General features: G+C 48.5%; 1 protein-coding gene across 4 annotated transcripts in view; it reads right to left on the bottom strand.

The window, feature by feature from the left end:
- The window catches only part of LOC311527309 (ankyrin repeat and fibronectin type-III domain-containing protein 1-like), a 433,614-nt gene that overhangs the window by 80,646 nt on the left and 334,176 nt on the right, over window positions 1-18,792 (bottom strand). Inside the window, exons 1-2 of one of the 4 annotated variants that reach the window (XM_084641149.1) lie at window positions 12,680-12,908; window positions 642-770 (exon numbers count right to left, since the gene is read on the bottom strand). The exons of 1 other annotated variant lie outside the window; for it this stretch is intronic. Coding sequence is in view for 1 of the 3 variants with exons in the window: in XM_084641148.1 (XP_084497274.1) it covers window positions 642-770 (129 nt within the window). In the remaining 2 variants the exon portion in view is untranslated. Of the gene's footprint in view, window positions 1-641; window positions 771-12,679; window positions 12,909-18,792 lie in introns of those variants that run through there. 2 more of the 4 variants (XM_084641148.1, XM_084641151.1) reach the window with 2 other exon arrangements.

Below are 18,792 nucleotides of genomic sequence, written 5' to 3'. Positions count from 1 at the left end.
GTCTTCCTTTGGCACCTTTAACCCTAACCATTCTCTGTGTTCCATCCTGGGAAGGAATAACAGCTTTCTGTGTCCTATACCACTTAACCCCTGAGGTCAACCCCTGCTTCATATGCTACAGGGGCCTGTTGGGGGGGGTCTCTGTCATACACTACAGTGGCCTGTGGGGGGGTCCCCTGTACCTCTCATGCTGGGAGGGGTCTATGATGGGTGGGTCCCCTCTGCCTCACACTGAAGGGTCTGTTAGGAGGTAGGGGGTCACCCCTGCCTCACATGCTGGAAGAGGCCAGTCATGGCATCCCCTCTGCCTCATATCACTGGGGAAGTGTCTGAGACCCCAGTGAGCTGCTCCAGCTCAGGCTGGGAGACAGCGGCTGCACCCCAGGCCTGTACTGCAAGTGTCTTTCACCATTCTCTCTGGTAGAGGGTAGCTTCCAGTGCTGGGAGGAGGAGTGCGAATGGGTAGCCTCCTAGTACCCTTTCTGTACACCCCCGACGTCACTCAGCACTAACCGACAACAGCAACTGTGGTGGGGCTCAGACAACCCCAAAGAGCTCCCTACTCTGCGGGGATCTCAGCAGAAAGCTGAGGGCTGGGGTCCAAACCTTCTTTCCTCTCAGCCCTGCCCTGAAGCTCTTACCATTCAATGCTCAGAGACCTGGGACGGATTGCAGGCAGCTCAGCTGAGGCATACTCAGCTTTCCTCCTCTTCTCCTGCTTCTGCTTAACTGACAAGCGATGGGCAAACTTAGAGAGGCTGCTCTCCGACCTGGGGAGGGGGAAAGGAGAGGTGTTAACTTCGCTGCAGCACTGTAGGGACCAGAGGCAGGTTCAGGGCAAGGCAGAGGGATGCTCATAGGAGGCAGGAGTGAAGCAGCAGGAGGCTCAGAGGGGTAGGTATGAAGCAGCAACAGTTTTAGAATTGATTTAGCCGGACAAATTCTATTGTTTGCATCTGCACAGCCCTGCTGATGCTAGCAGTATTGCATGGATATAATGGAGCAGCAGGTCTTGGCTCCGTAGCATTAGGCATGATTCTATCCACCTGGATACAAACAGAGTAAGAGCTGTTCTTTTCTTCCCTAATCAGTGAAAGAGAATGTGTTACTGAGCCCTGTCTGGAGCAGAATGCAGTTAGCTAAATCAGAGAACAAGAGCATGTGAGCAACATGCACCCCTATCTGCAGAGCGATTGCTGCTCAACAGCTGAGAAATCCTTCTTGCCATGGCGAATCTGCAACCCCGACAACATGAGGTTCTAACTTCTCATCGGCTGCAGCTTCCTGCTCAAGCAGAAATAAAACAACCCTGTAAGGTGTGAATGTTTTGCTTCAATGTCGATCCGGAGAGTTCCTGTGATGGGAAAGGCAGTAGCAAATGGATGGAAACTGGCTGCTCTGGGCTCCCCGCCTGCTGCTTGTCTCACTGCTTGGCAAGATGGTCAGCACAAGCCAGAGACGCAGCAGCCTCCACGGAGAGAAGCAAAGGCAGCTGGGAATGGCACACGTGAAACTTCTGTCACAACCACACTTCCATTCACAAAAAGCCCAGAGCACTTGCACATCCCCAGCCTGGGATTGGAAACACTGAGCAGCTTTCATTCTGGGGGTTGATCTGGAAATAAACCCACTGGGGAGACATTTTGGAACAGCAAATAGAACTCATATGTCTGCGCATAAGTTCAAATGTCAGGTCTTTTCACTGACCACACCTCTTTCCCGCATGGATGGAAAGCAACAAGCCAGGGTGGCAGCCACTGAGCAATTTTAGAGAACGGCCCCTCGGAGGATCCATAACCAAGATGTGACTGCATCCCCTTTGCTAGATTACAGTCCTCAGGAGCCTCCAACACTGAGACACCCCTGCATCCCCTCTGCTACGTTACAGCCCTCAGGAATCTGCAGTACTGAGAAAACCGTGTCCCCACTGCTACGTTACAGCCCCCAGGAACCTCTGGCACTGAGACCCCTGCGTCCCCTCTGCTACTTTACAGCCTCCAGGAATCCCCAGCAATGAGACACCCCTGCATTGCTGCTACTATATTGCATCATAGAATCATAGAAGATTAGGATTGGAAGAGACCTCAGGGGGTCATCTAGTCCAATCCCCTGCTCAAAGCAGGACCAACCCCAACTAAATCATCCCAGCCAGGGCTTTGTCAAGCTGGGCCTTAGAAACCTCTAAGGATGGAGATTCCACCACCTCCCTAGGTAACCCATTCCGGTGCTTCACCACCCTCCTAGTGAAATAGTGTTTCCTAATATCCAACCTAAACCTCCCCCACTGCAACTTGAGACCATTGCTCCTTGTTCTGTCATCTCCCACCACTGAGAACAGCCGAGCTCCATCCTCTTTGGAACCCCCCTTCAGGTAATTGAAGGCTGCTATCAAATCCCCCCTCACTCTTCTCTTCTGCAGACTAAACAAGCCCAGTTCCCTCAGCCTCTCCTCGTAAGTCATGTGCCACAGCCCCCTGATCATTTTCATTGTCCTCCCCTGGACTCTCTCCAATTTATCCACATCCTTTCTGTAGTGTGGGGCCCAAAACTGGACGCAACACTCCAGAGGTGGCCTTACCAGTGCCAAATAGAGGGGAATAATCACCTCCCCTCGATCTGCTGGCAATGCATTACATTACTCTGGGAACCTCCAGCCCTGAGACATAACTGCATCCCCTCTGCTATGCTACAGCCCTCCTGAACCTCCAGCACCAAGCCCCTACACTCCTCTTGATCCAAAAGAAGACAAGAATGAGTGAAAACCCTCAGCCCTACCTCAGGCTGAGTTGCAGTTCACTTCTTCAGAGTGGACTCCTCTGCATGGTTCCATGGCACTGCTCCCTGAAGCAGTGCCCAGGCGGGAAGAAGCCAGGAAAGCCAGTGTGAGGTGCTGAAATGGGATGGTGGACCTTGCCCAATGAGAGCAGTGATCGAATGATGCATGTCAGAAGCAGCATCAGCAGGCTTCCCAGAGGGGTCCCACAAGTCTTCCTCAGCTGCTGGTAGCCACTGCCAGCCTGAGCTATTTCCTCTGTGTTTTACTCCGTTTTGTTTTAAATCCTCATTGTGACGTTGCACTCTATATTATTTTATGAAAATATGCTAATGAGTATGAATATAATGTAATTGTAATATGCTTCATGCAAAAGGTCTCTTGTAAGGTATCATTACAAAGCTTATAATCTACTGAGTGTGGTCATCCTATTTGTATAAATGTATCACTCTTGTATCTGAAACTTGAAATATAACTCTGAGGGCCTATTATGTATCTTGTATCTTGACTCCCGGTCCAGTAGCCAATCTGCTAGGCCACACTGCTTCTCCAAGAACAATCATTCTTCTCTCTCTTAACAAGAATGCTGCACCAATGATGTGCAATGTCCTGCAACAGCTTCAAACTTTTAACAGTTCTCACTCTCTCCCCCTTCTTCTGTGCTGTGTGTGCGCGCAGGTGCGTGTGTGGGTGGAGTGGGGAGAAAGAAAAACTGGGACACAAGACTAATGTGGAAAAACCAGGGCAGGTGATAAGTCTGGCTGCAAAGGTGTAAACCATATGGACAGAGGCCCTGGTGATCTGACACATCTGAATGAGAACCATCCACACAGATCTGCATGGCAAGGAAACAAACTCCAACCTGCTCATATATGTATGCAGCGTAGCTGTAGCTGTGCTGGTCCCTGGATATTAAAGAGACAAGGTGGGGGAGGCAATATCTTTTATTGGACCAACCTCTGTTGGTGAGAGAGAAGCTTTCAAGTTACACAGAGCTCTTCTTCAGGTCTGGGAAAGCTACTCCCAATGTCACAGCACCGTGCATTTTGCTGTGATGCTCGGAGAACCTTTCCCAGCTCTGACAAAGAGCTTGGTGTGGCTTAAAAGCTCGTCTCTCTCACCAACAGAAGTTGGTCCAAGAAAAGATACCACTTCCCTCACCGTGTCTCTCTAATCTGCCCATATAGCATCTGTACCAGTTTGGGTATCTATGTTTTTTTAAGTTAATACATTTCTCAACTGACTTAAACAGAACAACATACCCCCCAAAAAGGTATTTCTCAGAAATGTGAGCTCTCTGCCTCTCTTGCTGTACAATAATTGAACAGACCATGACTGGCTAGCCTTTTTTCCAGACATATTTTAAACACAGACATCTTCAATGCATTAACTCTGGTTATTGATTTATTTTTCAGTGTACAAATTGCTGTTGCTTGGGACAGGGTGGAGATGGTTTTTGGAAGGAGAAGACGACTTTGTAAACATCACCACTGGGAAAGAGTCAGTCAGACCTTCTGGGGTCATTCTTTACATTTAAAAAAAAAGTCATTTGCTTTGATGTAAGGGATGGGAGTTTGTCTTTTAAAAAATACAGATTTTTCTCAATGCTGAAGAAATCACTGTGGGAGAAGGGGTTAGATTAGGAACAATTTAAGCATCTCATTAAGTCTGTCTATAGAACACATTGCACAAACACCAGTGCTGTCATTAAACACTCTCCTTTGATCCCATGTCAAAGCTCATATTGTAATGAGTAATATTTCAATTAGCTGAGGCTTGGTAAAGTGATCTCTCATCTCTCAGGCCGTTTCTGTGTTCAAAGCTGAGACAGGGAAAGAGGGAACATGGAAGTAAAGGTTCTGTAGTGATGACCTTCAGAAATGGGACATTTTGTACCAAATTCAAGCCTGGCGTAAAGTGGATGTAACTACGTTTGACTTCCCAGTTCTTGTGCTGCATTTCCCCCTGTACTGTTTAGCCACATGGCAGCATGGAGTCCAAGGTGGATGCTGCACTGGTGGAGCTGCTGTCCTGCGTTACCTGCCCTTGCCTCCTCTCCCAGCTATCCTCAACACTCTCTACTGACAGAGCACTGAGTCCTGCAAGAGGCTGAGTGCCATCTGCGTGGTACTGAGCACCTGCAGCTCCCACTGCACTCAATAGGAGTTGAGGGCTTTCAGCACCTATCAGGAAACACTCATCAAATGGGAGGATTGGGCCCAAAGAACCATAGAGGTAGGAAAGACTCCTCTGATCATCTAGCCCAAGTCTCTGCCAGCACAGGAGTGTTCCTCATACTATATTTCCTCATGCTTTTTGCTGTTTAGTTTTAAGCAATCTTAAGCAATAGGTCTTCTGCCATTCCCCACCAGAGACTATTCTACAGTCCAATACACCACACTGTCTGGAGCTTTTTGATGCTATTCAGCCTAAATGTTCTTACTAGGAATAATGAGATGAAATTAATTCCCTCTGTGACCCCTCCACAGAATTACACTCTCTTCTTGCTGCTTACACTCTACAGTTATCACATTCCCCCAAAGTCACCATACCAGACCAAGCTGCAACATACATAACTTTTAAAATCTTCTTTCTTCAATCAGCAAAGAGTCCTGTGGCACCTTCTAGACTAACAGTTTTGGAGCATAAGCTTTCGTGGGTGAATAAAGCTCATGCTCCAATACATCTGTTAGTCTAGAAGGTGCCACAGGACTCTGCCGCTTTTACAGATCCAGACTAACATGGCTACTCCTCTGATTGTTTTCTTCAATCAGTTCCTCTCACCCTCTAGGACTTCTCCAATTAGTCAATTTCTAGTGCCCAGAACTGACCACCAATCCCCTCAGAGCTTATCACAGTCACATTGCTGATCTGCAGCCTGATGCCTTTGCACCCAAAGCCCCAAATTGCACAGGCCTTTTTTGCTGTCATATGACATTGCAAACACACCTAACTTGCTGTCACTCTCAACCTTAGGTCACTTTCATCACCACAACGGCACTCTAGGTTTCTCCTTCCCATACTCTGCATCATTCACCACTTCCCGCCCAGTCGAATCTTATTTCATTATTTTTGGATCATGTTTATGCCTCCCTAGATCCCTTTGGATGATCTATCTAGATATTTATGTAGCCTTCAGCATCTCACAATCAGTAAGGAATTTTATCCTCACAACACCCCTGTGAGCTAGGTCTCTTCTAACCCAACTTTGCAAATGGGGACCTGAGACCCAGGGCAAAGTCAAGCGGCTGGAAGTGAAAGTCAAACAAATAATATTGAGTTGGAAAGAAGGCACACATTTTTGACAGTGAGGGTGATTAACCATTATAACAAACTATCAAGGGAAACAGTCAATTCTCCATCTCCTGAAGTCTTTGAATCATGACCAGATGCTTTTCTGGAAGATGTGCTTTAGCTAAACACAAATTACTGGGCTCAATACAGGGGTAATGAGGTGGAATTCTATGGCCTGTGTTATGAGGCCTTAAAAACATATGAATCTATTAAATGACTTGCCCACAGTCACACAGGGAGTCTTTGCCTGAACCAGAACCCTGATCTTTTGAGATCCAGTTCAGTGCCCTCCCCACTAGTCCATCTTTCCTATGCCATCACTGTTTTCTCACTGATATTGATGACCCTTCCCAGTTCAGCATCATCTGAAAATTTCATTAGCATAACCATTTCCAGTTATAAGGCAATTGCAGTTCTGGAGGAACATCTTTCCCACAACTCATTAAAGCAAACTCCTGCTTCCTGTGTGGATCTGAGAGTTCCAATGGTATTTTTTCAATTAGAAACCTAGGAGAATGTTACAGTATCATCTGGCTATTTATACAGTACTGGTTTATATAAACTGTACTGCAGTAGGGGGATGAATCATACCTGCTACACTATGACTATATGCAGATAAATCAGGCAGTTTGCAGTATCCCAGAAATGCATAACCCAAGGCAATTAACTGATATGCAGCAAGCAATAGGCAGAAAGGCTTCAGCATCAATTGCTTCAAAGGCTGGGTTACCACCATTAGTCCAATCACCATTCTTCTACTGCAGTGGGGCAAGGGCTCTCACCTGGCCCCTGGGGGTTGGCTGGCCTGCCTCCCTCCCTTTTTACAAGAAGTCTGACAAGATGATCACAGTGGTCCCTTCGGGCCTCGGAATCCATGAACTATAATGTGTGTGGGTGAGAGTTAGTTGCTTTTTTATTACTTTGAAATGAAGACCCCAAGTACTCTGATACACTGATTGGTAAATAGTCTGGTTTCACTGAAGCATCCGTAAATGCCTGGATATCCTCTGCTTAAATGCTACTTTGTACATTTCTTGTAGCATGGCTGTTTGGTGACTAGTCACAACCTACCTAGCAGTGCAAAGGGGTGGCCTCTATTCCTCCTCTCATGTAGCAGAAGAGAACACCACAGTAATAACAACAAACACCACCACTAATATTTTCATTTCCAAAGCACCTTCCATGCGAGGATCTCACAGCACTTCACAAACTGACTGAATTAATCCCAACAAGCCCCCTGTGATGTATTGCTGGTATTATGACCTTGTAGCAGACTGCAGACTCACTGGCGCAGCACCTCCTGCGGGTCATTTGGGAATTAGCTCATCCAGCAATCAGAGCGCCTCCTGCTGGCCAGTGTGTCTCCTGCCTCAGGCCCCCGTGTCCTTCTTGGACCCCAGTGCCCTTTACCTCAGGGTTCTGCCCCAACAGTACCCCCACTCTCTGGGTCTCTCCTCCCAAGAGAACCCCCAACCCTCTAAGCCCACCTTGCCTCAGTGGCTACTGCCAGTCATCATCAGCCCCCATTCACTGAGGCAAACTGCAGTCTGCAATGGCCACTCATCATTGGCAAGGGGGTAGGACCTGCTGCCTTTGCCTATCCACAGGCTGCCCCTCTGCAGCCCCAGTACCTTTCGAAGGCCTTCAACAAGGCCTGCAGCCTGGGGGTTTACCAGGCTGGAGCTCCCCAGCTCCCTTTGCCCTTCCCCAGCACTGCTCTACTTCAGGTACCTTGCTCCTCTAGACTGAGACTCCTTCAGCTCCTGGGCCAGAGCCCTAATTGAGCTGGCCACACCTGTGGTCAGCTACTCACTCAGCTACTCTCACTTCTTTTCCCAACTGCAGCCCTCTCCACTGCTTCTTTTAAGCCCTGCCTATTGGAGAGGGGCAGCTGCCCCACTACAGACCCCCAGTATACAGATGGGAACACTGAGGTGCTGCATGTCTCAGAAGAAATCAGCAGGAATGTCATTCCAGCAGCTTAACAACAGTTGATCTAGGTGTGCACGAAAGACCTAAAAAGGGGCAGTTGCTTTTTGTTCAGTGGACTGATCAGCTGCTGAAAAACCAATGACACCCTACTGCTCCCATCAGCATGACCTATAGGATTATGTGCAACATAATGGCTAACCTTCTCCAGGGTGTTGCACAGTACCCACATCAATGCTATTCCAGCTGACTCCTACTGCCATAGCTGGAGGTTTTATTCAATGTTTTAAAATGGACCTTCTCCAGCCTCAGCACATGCAGACTAGGACATCATTCAGAAAGCAGGAATGGGAGCTGGGTGAGAATGGGGATCAGGAGCCATCTCCAGCTTTTTCCATTGCATGGAGCACTTAGGGACACCCCCCTCCTGCCACTCCTTGCTTCTCAAACCATGTCCCCCTATGAACCTCTGGGAAGAGCTCCAACCAGCACCCGTGATCCACAGAACACAGTTTGAGAGCCATTGTCCCCCTCTCTCTGACTGCCAGGTTGCAGCAGAGCTATCACAGATGTGATATTTGAAAGACAACTGAGGGGGCTTTAGGGTAATTTACCTAACAACAGGAAATAATGTATACACTAAACACCGTGCTGATGCTGCTGTAATCCAGCCCAGTAGTCTCAGTCTCTGCAACCGGTTCCTGCCCCAGAATGTGAGAGTGCCTCTCCAAGAGCCAGCTGGAAATGTGGCCATGCAGAGCATCCCCCACAATGAGCGGTAACTTTACAACTTCCTGCTGGATACAGCCCTTTAGAGCACACAGCAGACCAATTGGGTCCTGGCTGAATTTAATCCCAACCCAATGAAAGGGGACTGAAGTGAGCCACATCCATTATCCACCCAGTATAAAGGAGAAACCCAATGCTTTACTGAATGTCACCTTTCCTCAGTTTTCAGAGTAACAGCCGTGTTAGTCTGTATTCGCAAAAAGAAAAGGAGTACTTGTGGCAACTTAGAGACTAACCAATTTATTAGAGCATAAGCTTTAATCACCTTTCCTCAGTGATTGCTACCAAATGCCAGTAGAAGCCTAACGTGCCTTACAGCAGGAGAACTCTGCTTGGCAAGCAAGGTTTGGAATTTCCAGAGCTTCTTCCTTCAGTTCTGCACCTGCAAAGGTTTTGATTTGTTTTCTCTTTGCCTCAGAGAAGCCAATGGAGCACACACAGAAAACCATCAGATGAAGTATCAACCGCAGTGGTGGAAAGAATCCTCTCCTACCTATCGGAGAAGGCTGTTTAGCTAGCATATTGTGCCGTCAATCACACCTCCAGGATTTACCATCTGCCAGCTAGATTAAACATGCTCACTGCCCTGTTTCAGCATTTAAATCAGAACATTTCATCCTGTCTACAAAAATATTTATCAGCTACGGAGAAGCTTGCAGCTATTCCCTCCTAATAACACCCTGATCCCACTCCCCTCAAAAAAGCCTTTAGTTTAGCATGTCAACTAACTAAAACCAGCAGAAAACATGATGGGGACATGGGAATTATCACAGCTATGCACGTGTATGGGGGGAGGCTGTTTAAAAGGCATCACGTTTGCTCTGATATAAAAGTACAGCTTCATGCACATAAGTGCACAGCAGGAACGCCACATGGTAAATGTGGCCATCGCACCAGCCTCAATGCCTGCTCCTTGACATGAGAAAAAGTCACCTGGACCAGGCTAGACACAAACAGTGCTGGTTGGATCCTGGCGCTGCTATGGCCTTAACAACAGTCTCAAAACCTGGTATATTTTGATTATTTGTTCTGTTCTTCCTACAACTGCTCACTGGTCCCCTGGCATGGGTGGAGGGAGCAAAGAGAACTCTGAAAGCAGCACAGTCAAACCCTCCCCCAAAGCAGCGCCTGCTCAGGCTCAAAGCTAGTGTCCGGGTCCTGGCTACAAGAAGTGGCTGTCTGCTCCCCTCCCTGCTCATTCTCTTCTAGCCTCTTCTCCTGCACAGCACAGGCAGGGAAGACATTAATGATATTGCCTCAGTGCTCAAACCAGGAAGCTCCTCATCTGACCCAGACAGTGTTCTCTGATTCCACCTCCACAATGGATGACTCTTCCAAAATCAGATTGTCCAAGTGAATGTTCACAGGCCGCAGGAGCATTAGCGAGTATGAAAGAGGAGACAAACCAAGAGGAAGCACGGTGAGAGCTGGATGCCTTGGCTCTGACATGCTCCTCAGCTAGCAGATTCTTGCTAAGTTGTCGCAAAGATGTACCAGCCCAGGCACCAAGTCAATTCACTTGCGCTTTATAAAGGTGATGGCCGGAATTTTTTTAAAATTGTGTTTGACTTGCTCACTCGCTAGTCCATGGGAATGGCTGAGTGACATTTGGCAAAGCTCAGCTGAAACCAAAAATATAGTGGGCCCAATTCATCCTAATAGCTTCACTGGGTTTACATCAGAAATTAACTGGGCCCAGGGTGTATTGCCCTAGCGGTACAGTGAGAGGAAAGCGATTAGAAGAGAAATCCCAACAAACAGACTACAAGAGCAAGTTTGCACCCAGGGCCATCCCTAGCCATTTTGGTGCCCTACACAGCCCCCACAAGGATGTCTGTGTGGGGCCCCAGGCCGCTGCAGGGAGGGGCGGGGAGCAGGAGCAGGCTTCGGGGGCAGTGGGGAACTGCCCCCCCAGCACAAGCCGGCGGGGCGGAGCGGGTTGGGGCCAGATCACGCCACTTCCTGCTGCCTGGTGTGTGCAGGGCAGCCAAGCCCGACCCCGCGCTCACGGGGGGTGGGAAGTGGAGTGACCTAGGCCCAGCCCACTCCGCTCTGCTCCCCTGGCTCCCAGGCTTGGGGGCAGGGGGGAACCGCCCCCCAGCACTTACCAGCCATGCGGCTGGGAGCCAGAGGAGCGGAGCAAGCTGGGGCCAGGTTGCTCCACTTAACGCCGCCGGTGATTGAAGGCCTGACCCCTGCTGCAGTTCTTAGGAGAGTGGGGGCAGAGCGGGGGAAGCGGAGGGTGGAGCAGGGGCAGGGGCCATGGGGAAAAGGTGAAGCAGGGGCTGGAGCAGCATGCAGCTGTGTAGGGCACCAGAAAATTTGGTGCCTCAAATTTCCTGGTGCCCTATGCAGCTGCATACTTTGTGTATGGGTAGGGACAGCCCTGTGTGCACCATATCCCAACTACTCTGACAGACCATTCCTCCTGTAACCTAGACCCTGATCACATCTCACCAGCTCACTCTTATGCTATACATGCCAGAATGGGCACCTGCTAACGACCACTCCTTCTGATTCTACACTAGGCCTTCATGAATGGGAGACTGGAAGAGTTATTGCAATTTGTATTTACAAAGGGTCACATGCTTGATTATACAATCATTTCAGAAAGTCCCAAGTGTCAGGACGAAACAGGTTCATTTGTGGGGTGGTTAACGCCAGCCCAGAATCTCAAGTACAGCATTTCAGGACACACTGGAAACCACGCGGGCAGCATTCAGGCTCGCTGCAATGGTTACAGATAGACGGGGGTCCAGGTAGGCAGAACTCACCTCCATGCAGTGTTTACAGAAAGACCAGATTGCAAGAGGAAGCACTTGCGTTTGTTCAATAGCTACAGACAGACCAAAACTCCACAACTCCACAATAAGGTGTAGACAGCACTCACCCTTGTACAATGCCTACAGACAAGTCAAGCCCTGCAGGACACATACCTATGCAGTGACGGTAGACAGGCTGGAGAATGCAAGTGCATTTGTGCATTCGAAACTGAGAATCCATATTTTAGGTAGGAAACACTTACACCTGTGCACTGATCAGAGACAGGCCATGTGCTTTTGCAATGGTTCTGGTTCAGGAAGGCAGCAGATATTCCCGTGCTTTAGAGTTACAGACTGCGCTGTGTCTCAACAGGCAGCACATATGCTTATAGAAAGGCTATGGTCCTGGGAAGCAGTGCACATACTAGTGCAATGGTTATGAGCAGCCCAGACTCTCTACAGCAACCAAAAGAGCTGAATGATTTTGCTGCCCCCCCAACCCTCCAATCACAATTCTGTCACTTAAGGATTCAGCTTTCTAACTGGGGTCACCCTGATGGGCACACACGCCTCATGCCGGGACTCGGAAGGACTCATCGCACATGAGCAGGAAGGGAGAGAGCATTGCTTGCTGCATGAGTTACATTCCAGAGAGATTCGACTCTCAAGGGCTATTTATTTACTTGGATGCAATCAGAATCAAAAATCAAACCTGACCATTAACACCGAGAGCTGCTTCCCACTCAGCAGCATCCTTTTAGGGAGCCAGGGCTTAACATTCCTCAGGCTTCAGAAAGGAAACAACACCAAACAGCCCTCCACTCAAACAGTCTAATGCAGGTGTCTTGCTGCAAACCCCCTCTCACCTGGATGCCCAGAATGGCATGTTCTTACACATGCTGATGTCTTTGAGTGGCAGTGTGCCCTGGGTCCCATTCGCCACTATTCACTCTCACTGTGGCAAGCTCAGTGCTTGGGGAAAATGTCTCTGACTCGACATCCTGGGGAGCGGGACCCCATGCCAGCGGGCTGCACCACCGGACCTCCCACTTAGGAAAGAATGCCAAAAACACAAACTGGCTGGCATTGGAGCCCTCTAGGTGGGTGCCTGTTACCCCGTTTGCTCACTCACCTGCCAATGCTCCGGTCCCTTTCTTTCAGTCTCTCCTGATTCCCCTTCTTGGAAGGATCAGTTCATTTCAGAAAATGTTTCAAACAAACAAACAAACAAACAACACCCCCCTACACACACACGCGCACGCGCGCGTGTGCACGAGTGCTCCGTCACAGTCAATCACTCATGCTGGGAATAGCGTCCGTTGGTCCCTGTCCCCACTTTGCAACTGCCAGATCCCCCCTCGAGCCTATCCTGCCTACGCATCCCCCACACGCACCGGCCCTTCCTCCTCATTCGCCACCTATAGTTCCCTCGCCCATCACCTCGGTTCTCTCGCTCTCAGCTCGACTTTTTTTTTTCAATCTTGTTTCTATAGAAACGAGATTAGCAGAGGGGGATATAAAACAGGCCCATGTGACTCAGATTCCGACACTAAAGAATCTCTCTCCCTCTCTCTGTCTGGCTCACTCTCACTGGTGTTTTACATAACAACAAGTCATTGTGCAGACTCAAAAAAAAAAAGGCAAAGAGAGAGAGTCAAAAGCAAAGGATACCTTCAGCTCAGCAGCAGGGCCTGTGGGGGACCGGCTGCTAGCTCCCTGCTTCTCAGAAACTCAGAGCATAACCTGCAGGAAGTCAAAAAACTCTCTTGGACTCAGCTTTTGACCAATTCCACTGCCGGGGGCATATCCAGAGATGAAACCACTTGGCTACAACGTCCTCTTATCTGTGGCATACCAGCTTCCCATAGAAACCTGGTCTGACAACTCCCTTCCCCCTGGAAATCTGAACACCCAACAAAAAGATGTGGGTGATGAGAACATAAGAACGGCCATACTGGGTCAGACCAAAGGTCCATCTGGCCCAGTATCCTGTCTTCTGACAGTGGCCAATGCCAGGTGACCCAGAGGGAATGAAGAGAACATGTAATCTTCAAGTGATCCATCCCCTGTCGCCCATTCCCAGCTTCTGGCAAACACAGACTAGGGACACCATCCCTGCCCATCCTGGCTAATAGCCATTAATGGACCTATCATCCATGAATTTATCTAGTTCTTATTTGAACCCTATAAGTAATAAAAAGTTAATGGGCTAACAAGAGGGAACCATTGGTAGCCTACTTATTCTGTAGGCACCAATGGCCAACCCCAGCCATTGCCCACCATGCTCCTCTCCGTGGGCTGCAGGCGTAGCAAATGAGGCTTGGCCTGCGGATGGGTTAGGGACATCAGATCTCGACGCACAGGGCAGATGGAAGACTGGGGAGTCTGATCACATACAAACACTGAGCACACTCAACTTCTACTGAAGTCAAGGGCAGCAGAAGGTGCTCAGCACCTTGCAGGATTGAGCCCTATGGCATATGATCTTCTAAAGCCCACGTGATTCCCTGAGCCTGAAATGCCCTGCATGCGGTTCTTCACCACTGTTACATTCGGCAGCAGGTGATGCTCATGAAGCAGCTGATCACTCAGCTGCCTGGGACAGCTGAACTCTTCAGTTCCTGAGTTGGTGTGGGATCCCACAGTTGAAGAGCTGATTGTCCTAGTTAATCTTTGGGGGACTTTATTGGATCGCAGACGGCACAGCCCAAAACTCTCCCCATCTCGTTGTGTTCTATTCCCTATCTCTTCGGGACACATCATGCACAATGGCCATTCCCTTGCAGTTTTATGTGCCAAAAACTTCAGATGACAAAAACACGTCGTATTTGTACTACCTTTCTTCTTCAATTCCATCCCCTTCTCCATCGTGCGCATCAGCCCAGCTCCAGTGCCTACTGACAGCCAGAGGCTGGTACCACACTGCCATATATGTAAATGGGTGGATTATGTACACCCTGCAAATGTCAAATCAAACCAGCTTTGGGCCAAGCAATGGGTCCCCCCTCTTTATTCCATATGAGCTCAAGAGACTAATGCTTATCTGCTGAATTCCGAAAACCCCATCTCCCAGTGTCTAGGTGAGGCCAGGAGAGATTGCAGGGATGGCAGTGGCAGTTCTTGGTTAATTTTAGCTAGAACACACCAGCAAACAACAAACAGCAACACTACCTGGTAGGTTAGGACAGAAAGGTGAGAAAAACACCGCATCCAACTGAAACTGAAATGGAAGGTGCAATGCAGGTACTATGGAATGTGGCCAAAACAATGGGGTTACATGTTTACCGTCACAAAAAGTGACACAAGATATTTAAAGACAAGAAGCAATCAGGACCTCAGCTTTATATTTCATTTAAAAAACAGACGTCTCTAGCAAAGCGATGCCGCCAACTCCACAATAAGGCATTGGTCTAGCACTGACTCCGATGGAAGAACTCACCAGCACTACTTCCTGAAATACCTAATTTCCCATCCATTTGCTGACCTGACTCAACCCTGATTAGCTTGTAAGTTCCAATGATATCATAGCCTGAGGTCTGGCTGCAGGCTATTACATGAAGTGCTTTCTCCTCCTTGTGTGTCATGTTATCGAACTGCAGAATTGTCAAAATAAGTGCTTCTTTACCATGCTGATGTGCTCAGGATAGATTGGACAGACAGAACAGTAGTTGGCAAACTATATGCAGAAATAGTTGGTCCCAGAGTATTCAGCCGGTACAATCTTCTCAGGGTACAATCTTGGAGGGTGTATCAATGTGTCCTGTGTTATAACATATGAAGTTGGGTGGGACTGCAGGAAAAGGAAGCTAAGGGCTTTTGCACCAATATCATAGAGAATCATAGAATATCAGGGCTGGAAGGGACCTCAGCAGGTCATCTAGTCCAACTCCCTGCTCAAAGCAGGACTGATCCCCCATTTTTGCCCGAGATCCCTGAATAGCCCCCTCAAGGATTGAACTCACAACCCTGGGTTTAGCAGGCCAATGCTCAAACCAGTGAGCTATCCCTCCCCGCATGCTTAGGGTGAGTTTGCTATACAGTCAAGGAAGCAAGGCAAAGCAGGGCAGAGTAGGATCATACTCTTTAAACTGCCTCAGAAGTTTAGATCAAAGGTCAAATAAGTTTAATGGTCTCACCTGAGTACCTGAGAGAAGCTGGTTCACATCACAAAGTAGTTAATTTGGTGCAGCTAAGCACAGCTGGCTGTTTCTGTTCAGGGGGAGTCCCAGACTGGAACAGGATTTATTCTGCAGGTTAGGAACAACTTGCACTTGGAGACTTCCTGAAGCCCAACAGTAAGTCCCAGGGATGCTGCAAGCTGGGAATTGGGTATATTGTGGATCTGCTGGGAGGTAGAGGGTGGGACTGGAACAGAGGGAGGAACAGCAAGGCAAGCCATAGGTGCACATGGAGAGCTGTGAAGGACTCAAGTGACTGGACTAGAGGGGTGCTGCAGCTCAGGAAACAAGTGCAGTGTGTGTATGGGAAGCCTGCACTATTCCTCTCTGTATCACCCTTGGCTCCAATTAGGGCTAAAAGTCGCATTTTATGAGTGCCCTAAAGTCACCCAGATAGATCGATCAGTCAGGGTTGCGAAGCCATGGTAACACATTAACCCCTTCCATGCCAGCAGAATGAGCCCTTCAGAGTCTATGAGCATAGAACAGATGCCCTACCTGCCCTTGTGTTTATTCACCACATACCCTGTGATCTGAGCAGTGTTTTATCAAAAGCAGCTTATTCCATTCTCTCTGTATGGACACACAGCTAGTTAAACTGAATCCACGCTGGCCTCTGCAGAGATGGCTAAGTTAGACTTAACAAGATTTGGCTCTGAAACGCTGAGCTTTGTGAGGCACTCCAGGCCCCTTGCAAAGTCCTCGATTTAAAGTAGAATAATGGGGTCAGGAAAACTTCCACCAACAAACCAGCTCTCATACACATAGCTAATTATAGCTGGCATTATCAGGATGCATTACAATTAGCAAGTCAGTGGATACTATCTATTTCTGATCACAGACACCGGGCCCTTAGGTGCACCCGAGGGGAAGATGACGGGGGTGGAGGGACGGAGATACCTTACATGTAGGTCTAAAAATGTAGCGCAGCTGTGCTTGAGCATTACGGCAAAGTGGGTTTTAGAATGAGGATATTTATAACAAGGACCGGAAAATAAACTCATTGCAAAATTTCCATGCAGCTCCTGGTCTCCATACCTAGTGTTGTCAATTTCACACCCCTCCGGACCTGGGTGAAGTTCAGTGCTAAGACCCTCACCTCAACTTGGGTTGAAGGATTTATGTTGGCGGACAACGCAGCCTGAGGTCTCTAATACTGGCCTCTTCCTTCTACCCGACTTCCTCATGGCTTTGGTCTCAGCTGCCCATGGGGTTCACAAGCCCCTGCAGGTGGGCACATTACTTTGTTAACACCCACATTGGTTCCTGTCAGTGAAGCCCTTGTCTTGTCTCTCTTGGACTACATATAGGGAGTTAGACGTAATGAAGGAAATCCAACTCTGCATTCCCAGTTTGATTTCTTTGCATGTACCCGTCACTCCTGGCTCTAGGGCATACACAACGAAAACTGCCCGGTCAATTAACTAATGTTGACTAGGGATAGACTCAGCCCAGGAAATGACATACAATGATAACCAGAGTTGGCTGAACTTTTTAGAACAAAGAACTTTATGAATTAAAGAATAAAAATGGCAACTTTATGAAAATTGAAATGTTTGGCAAAACCAAGCTGATTTCCATGCAGTTTTCAATTTTTGAGAGAAAAATTCAAAAAGAGACATTTTTGTATAATTTCAAATAGAAATTTTCCTTTTGTTTTGGTTTTCAAAAGCCAAACTGAAATTTTCAATTCAAACGCAAACAAATTTTTGTGTCATTTCCTTTAAAATTTGTTCAGTGAAAAAAATGAATTTTTCTTTGCAGAAATTAATTTGGAGATTTCAACCAGTTCTAAGAATAAGCATCCCCAGCCAGGGCTGGTTTAAGCAATGCTGGAGGTCCCTGAGGTACCAGTGAAGTGGGTCCCATGCTACATGACCCAAGATTCAGTGTACAACCTATTCTCATAACTCTGCCATCTCTAACACTGTCTAGCCTAGCTGCATCTGTCTTAGCTATTTCTAAGGACCCCAGAGCAGAGGCATTACTGGTGAGTATTAGGGGAGTAGTGGATGGAGGCTGGACAGAAGGGTAAGAGGAGAGAAACATGTGATTTGCCCCGTTAGGGCCTAGGTGCTAGGGAAACCCATCCTTATTCTATAGAGGGCTCATGTTGCTTTCCCCACAGAGCTCTGAGTCAACAAGAAGCAGCTCTATTCTATATTACGCAACAATGGAGCACAAGCTGTTAAATCCCCCCCAGCACACTGCCCCGATGGAGCAGAGTCCTTCTGGCTTGCAGGAGCACCCTGCAGCTTTAGGTTTGGCACCACTGTTCTGATCCCATCCTCACTCCCCCAGGGAAAATCCTGACTGAACAGCTAGTCTATACCATGCCTTCCTGGGCTCTGCTGAAGTCCTGAGGGAAGCGTGTTTTCACAGGGCACGGTGCCTTCCACCAAGAATACCATGCTCCAAGTCTCCAGCTGGGTAGTACTAGGGCTCATTAGCACAAGAACATGGGCTGACCCCGGCTGACACGAGGGTGCATAGGGAGGGAAGTGGCGTTACCGGAAATTCTAAGAGGAAAGATAGAGCGAGAGTCACCAGCATATCGACAAGCAAGGCTCAAAACCACCTGGTGTGGGACTCCTGAACTGCCTTGCTGGAAGGAAAACCCCAGAGTGTGGCTCTCAGACTCCTGGGCCACCACGCAGAGACAGAGCCTCAGAGATAGTTGGTGGCAACAAGGCTCACAACGAAGTGCTGAGTGATGCTGACAGGAATGACAGTCCCTGGCAGATTCACTTTGCTGTGAAGTTCAGATGGGAACTGTGTGGTGCCCTTTCCAGCCCATGCTGACCCAGGGAAGTGACCCAAGCCCTTTGATCAGCAGCTGGAACAAAGAAGAGTACACATTCAACTGACAACTCCCCATCGCTCCGATTCTCCCTGGGCTTGAAAACCATATCCGCTCATAGCTGATTCCGGAGCCACCCTGAGCTGGACTGTCCCATGGTGACAGAACAGTGGCGAGGAGGAGCAAACGAGGAGTAAGATGGAGAAGCAGAAAAGATGGGGTGGGGGGAGAGGGCAGAGAAGAGGATGAGTCCTGAGCTGGACTGCT

The sequence above is a fragment of the Lepidochelys olivacea genome, assembly GCF_965140295.1.
Source record: "Lepidochelys olivacea isolate rLepOli2 genome assembly, chromosome: 10".
NCBI classification, from domain to species: Eukaryota; Metazoa; Chordata; order Testudines; family Cheloniidae; genus Lepidochelys; species Lepidochelys olivacea.
The sequence above is the reverse complement of the archived record's forward strand: the minus strand, read 5'-3'. Positions and strand labels throughout refer to the sequence as shown.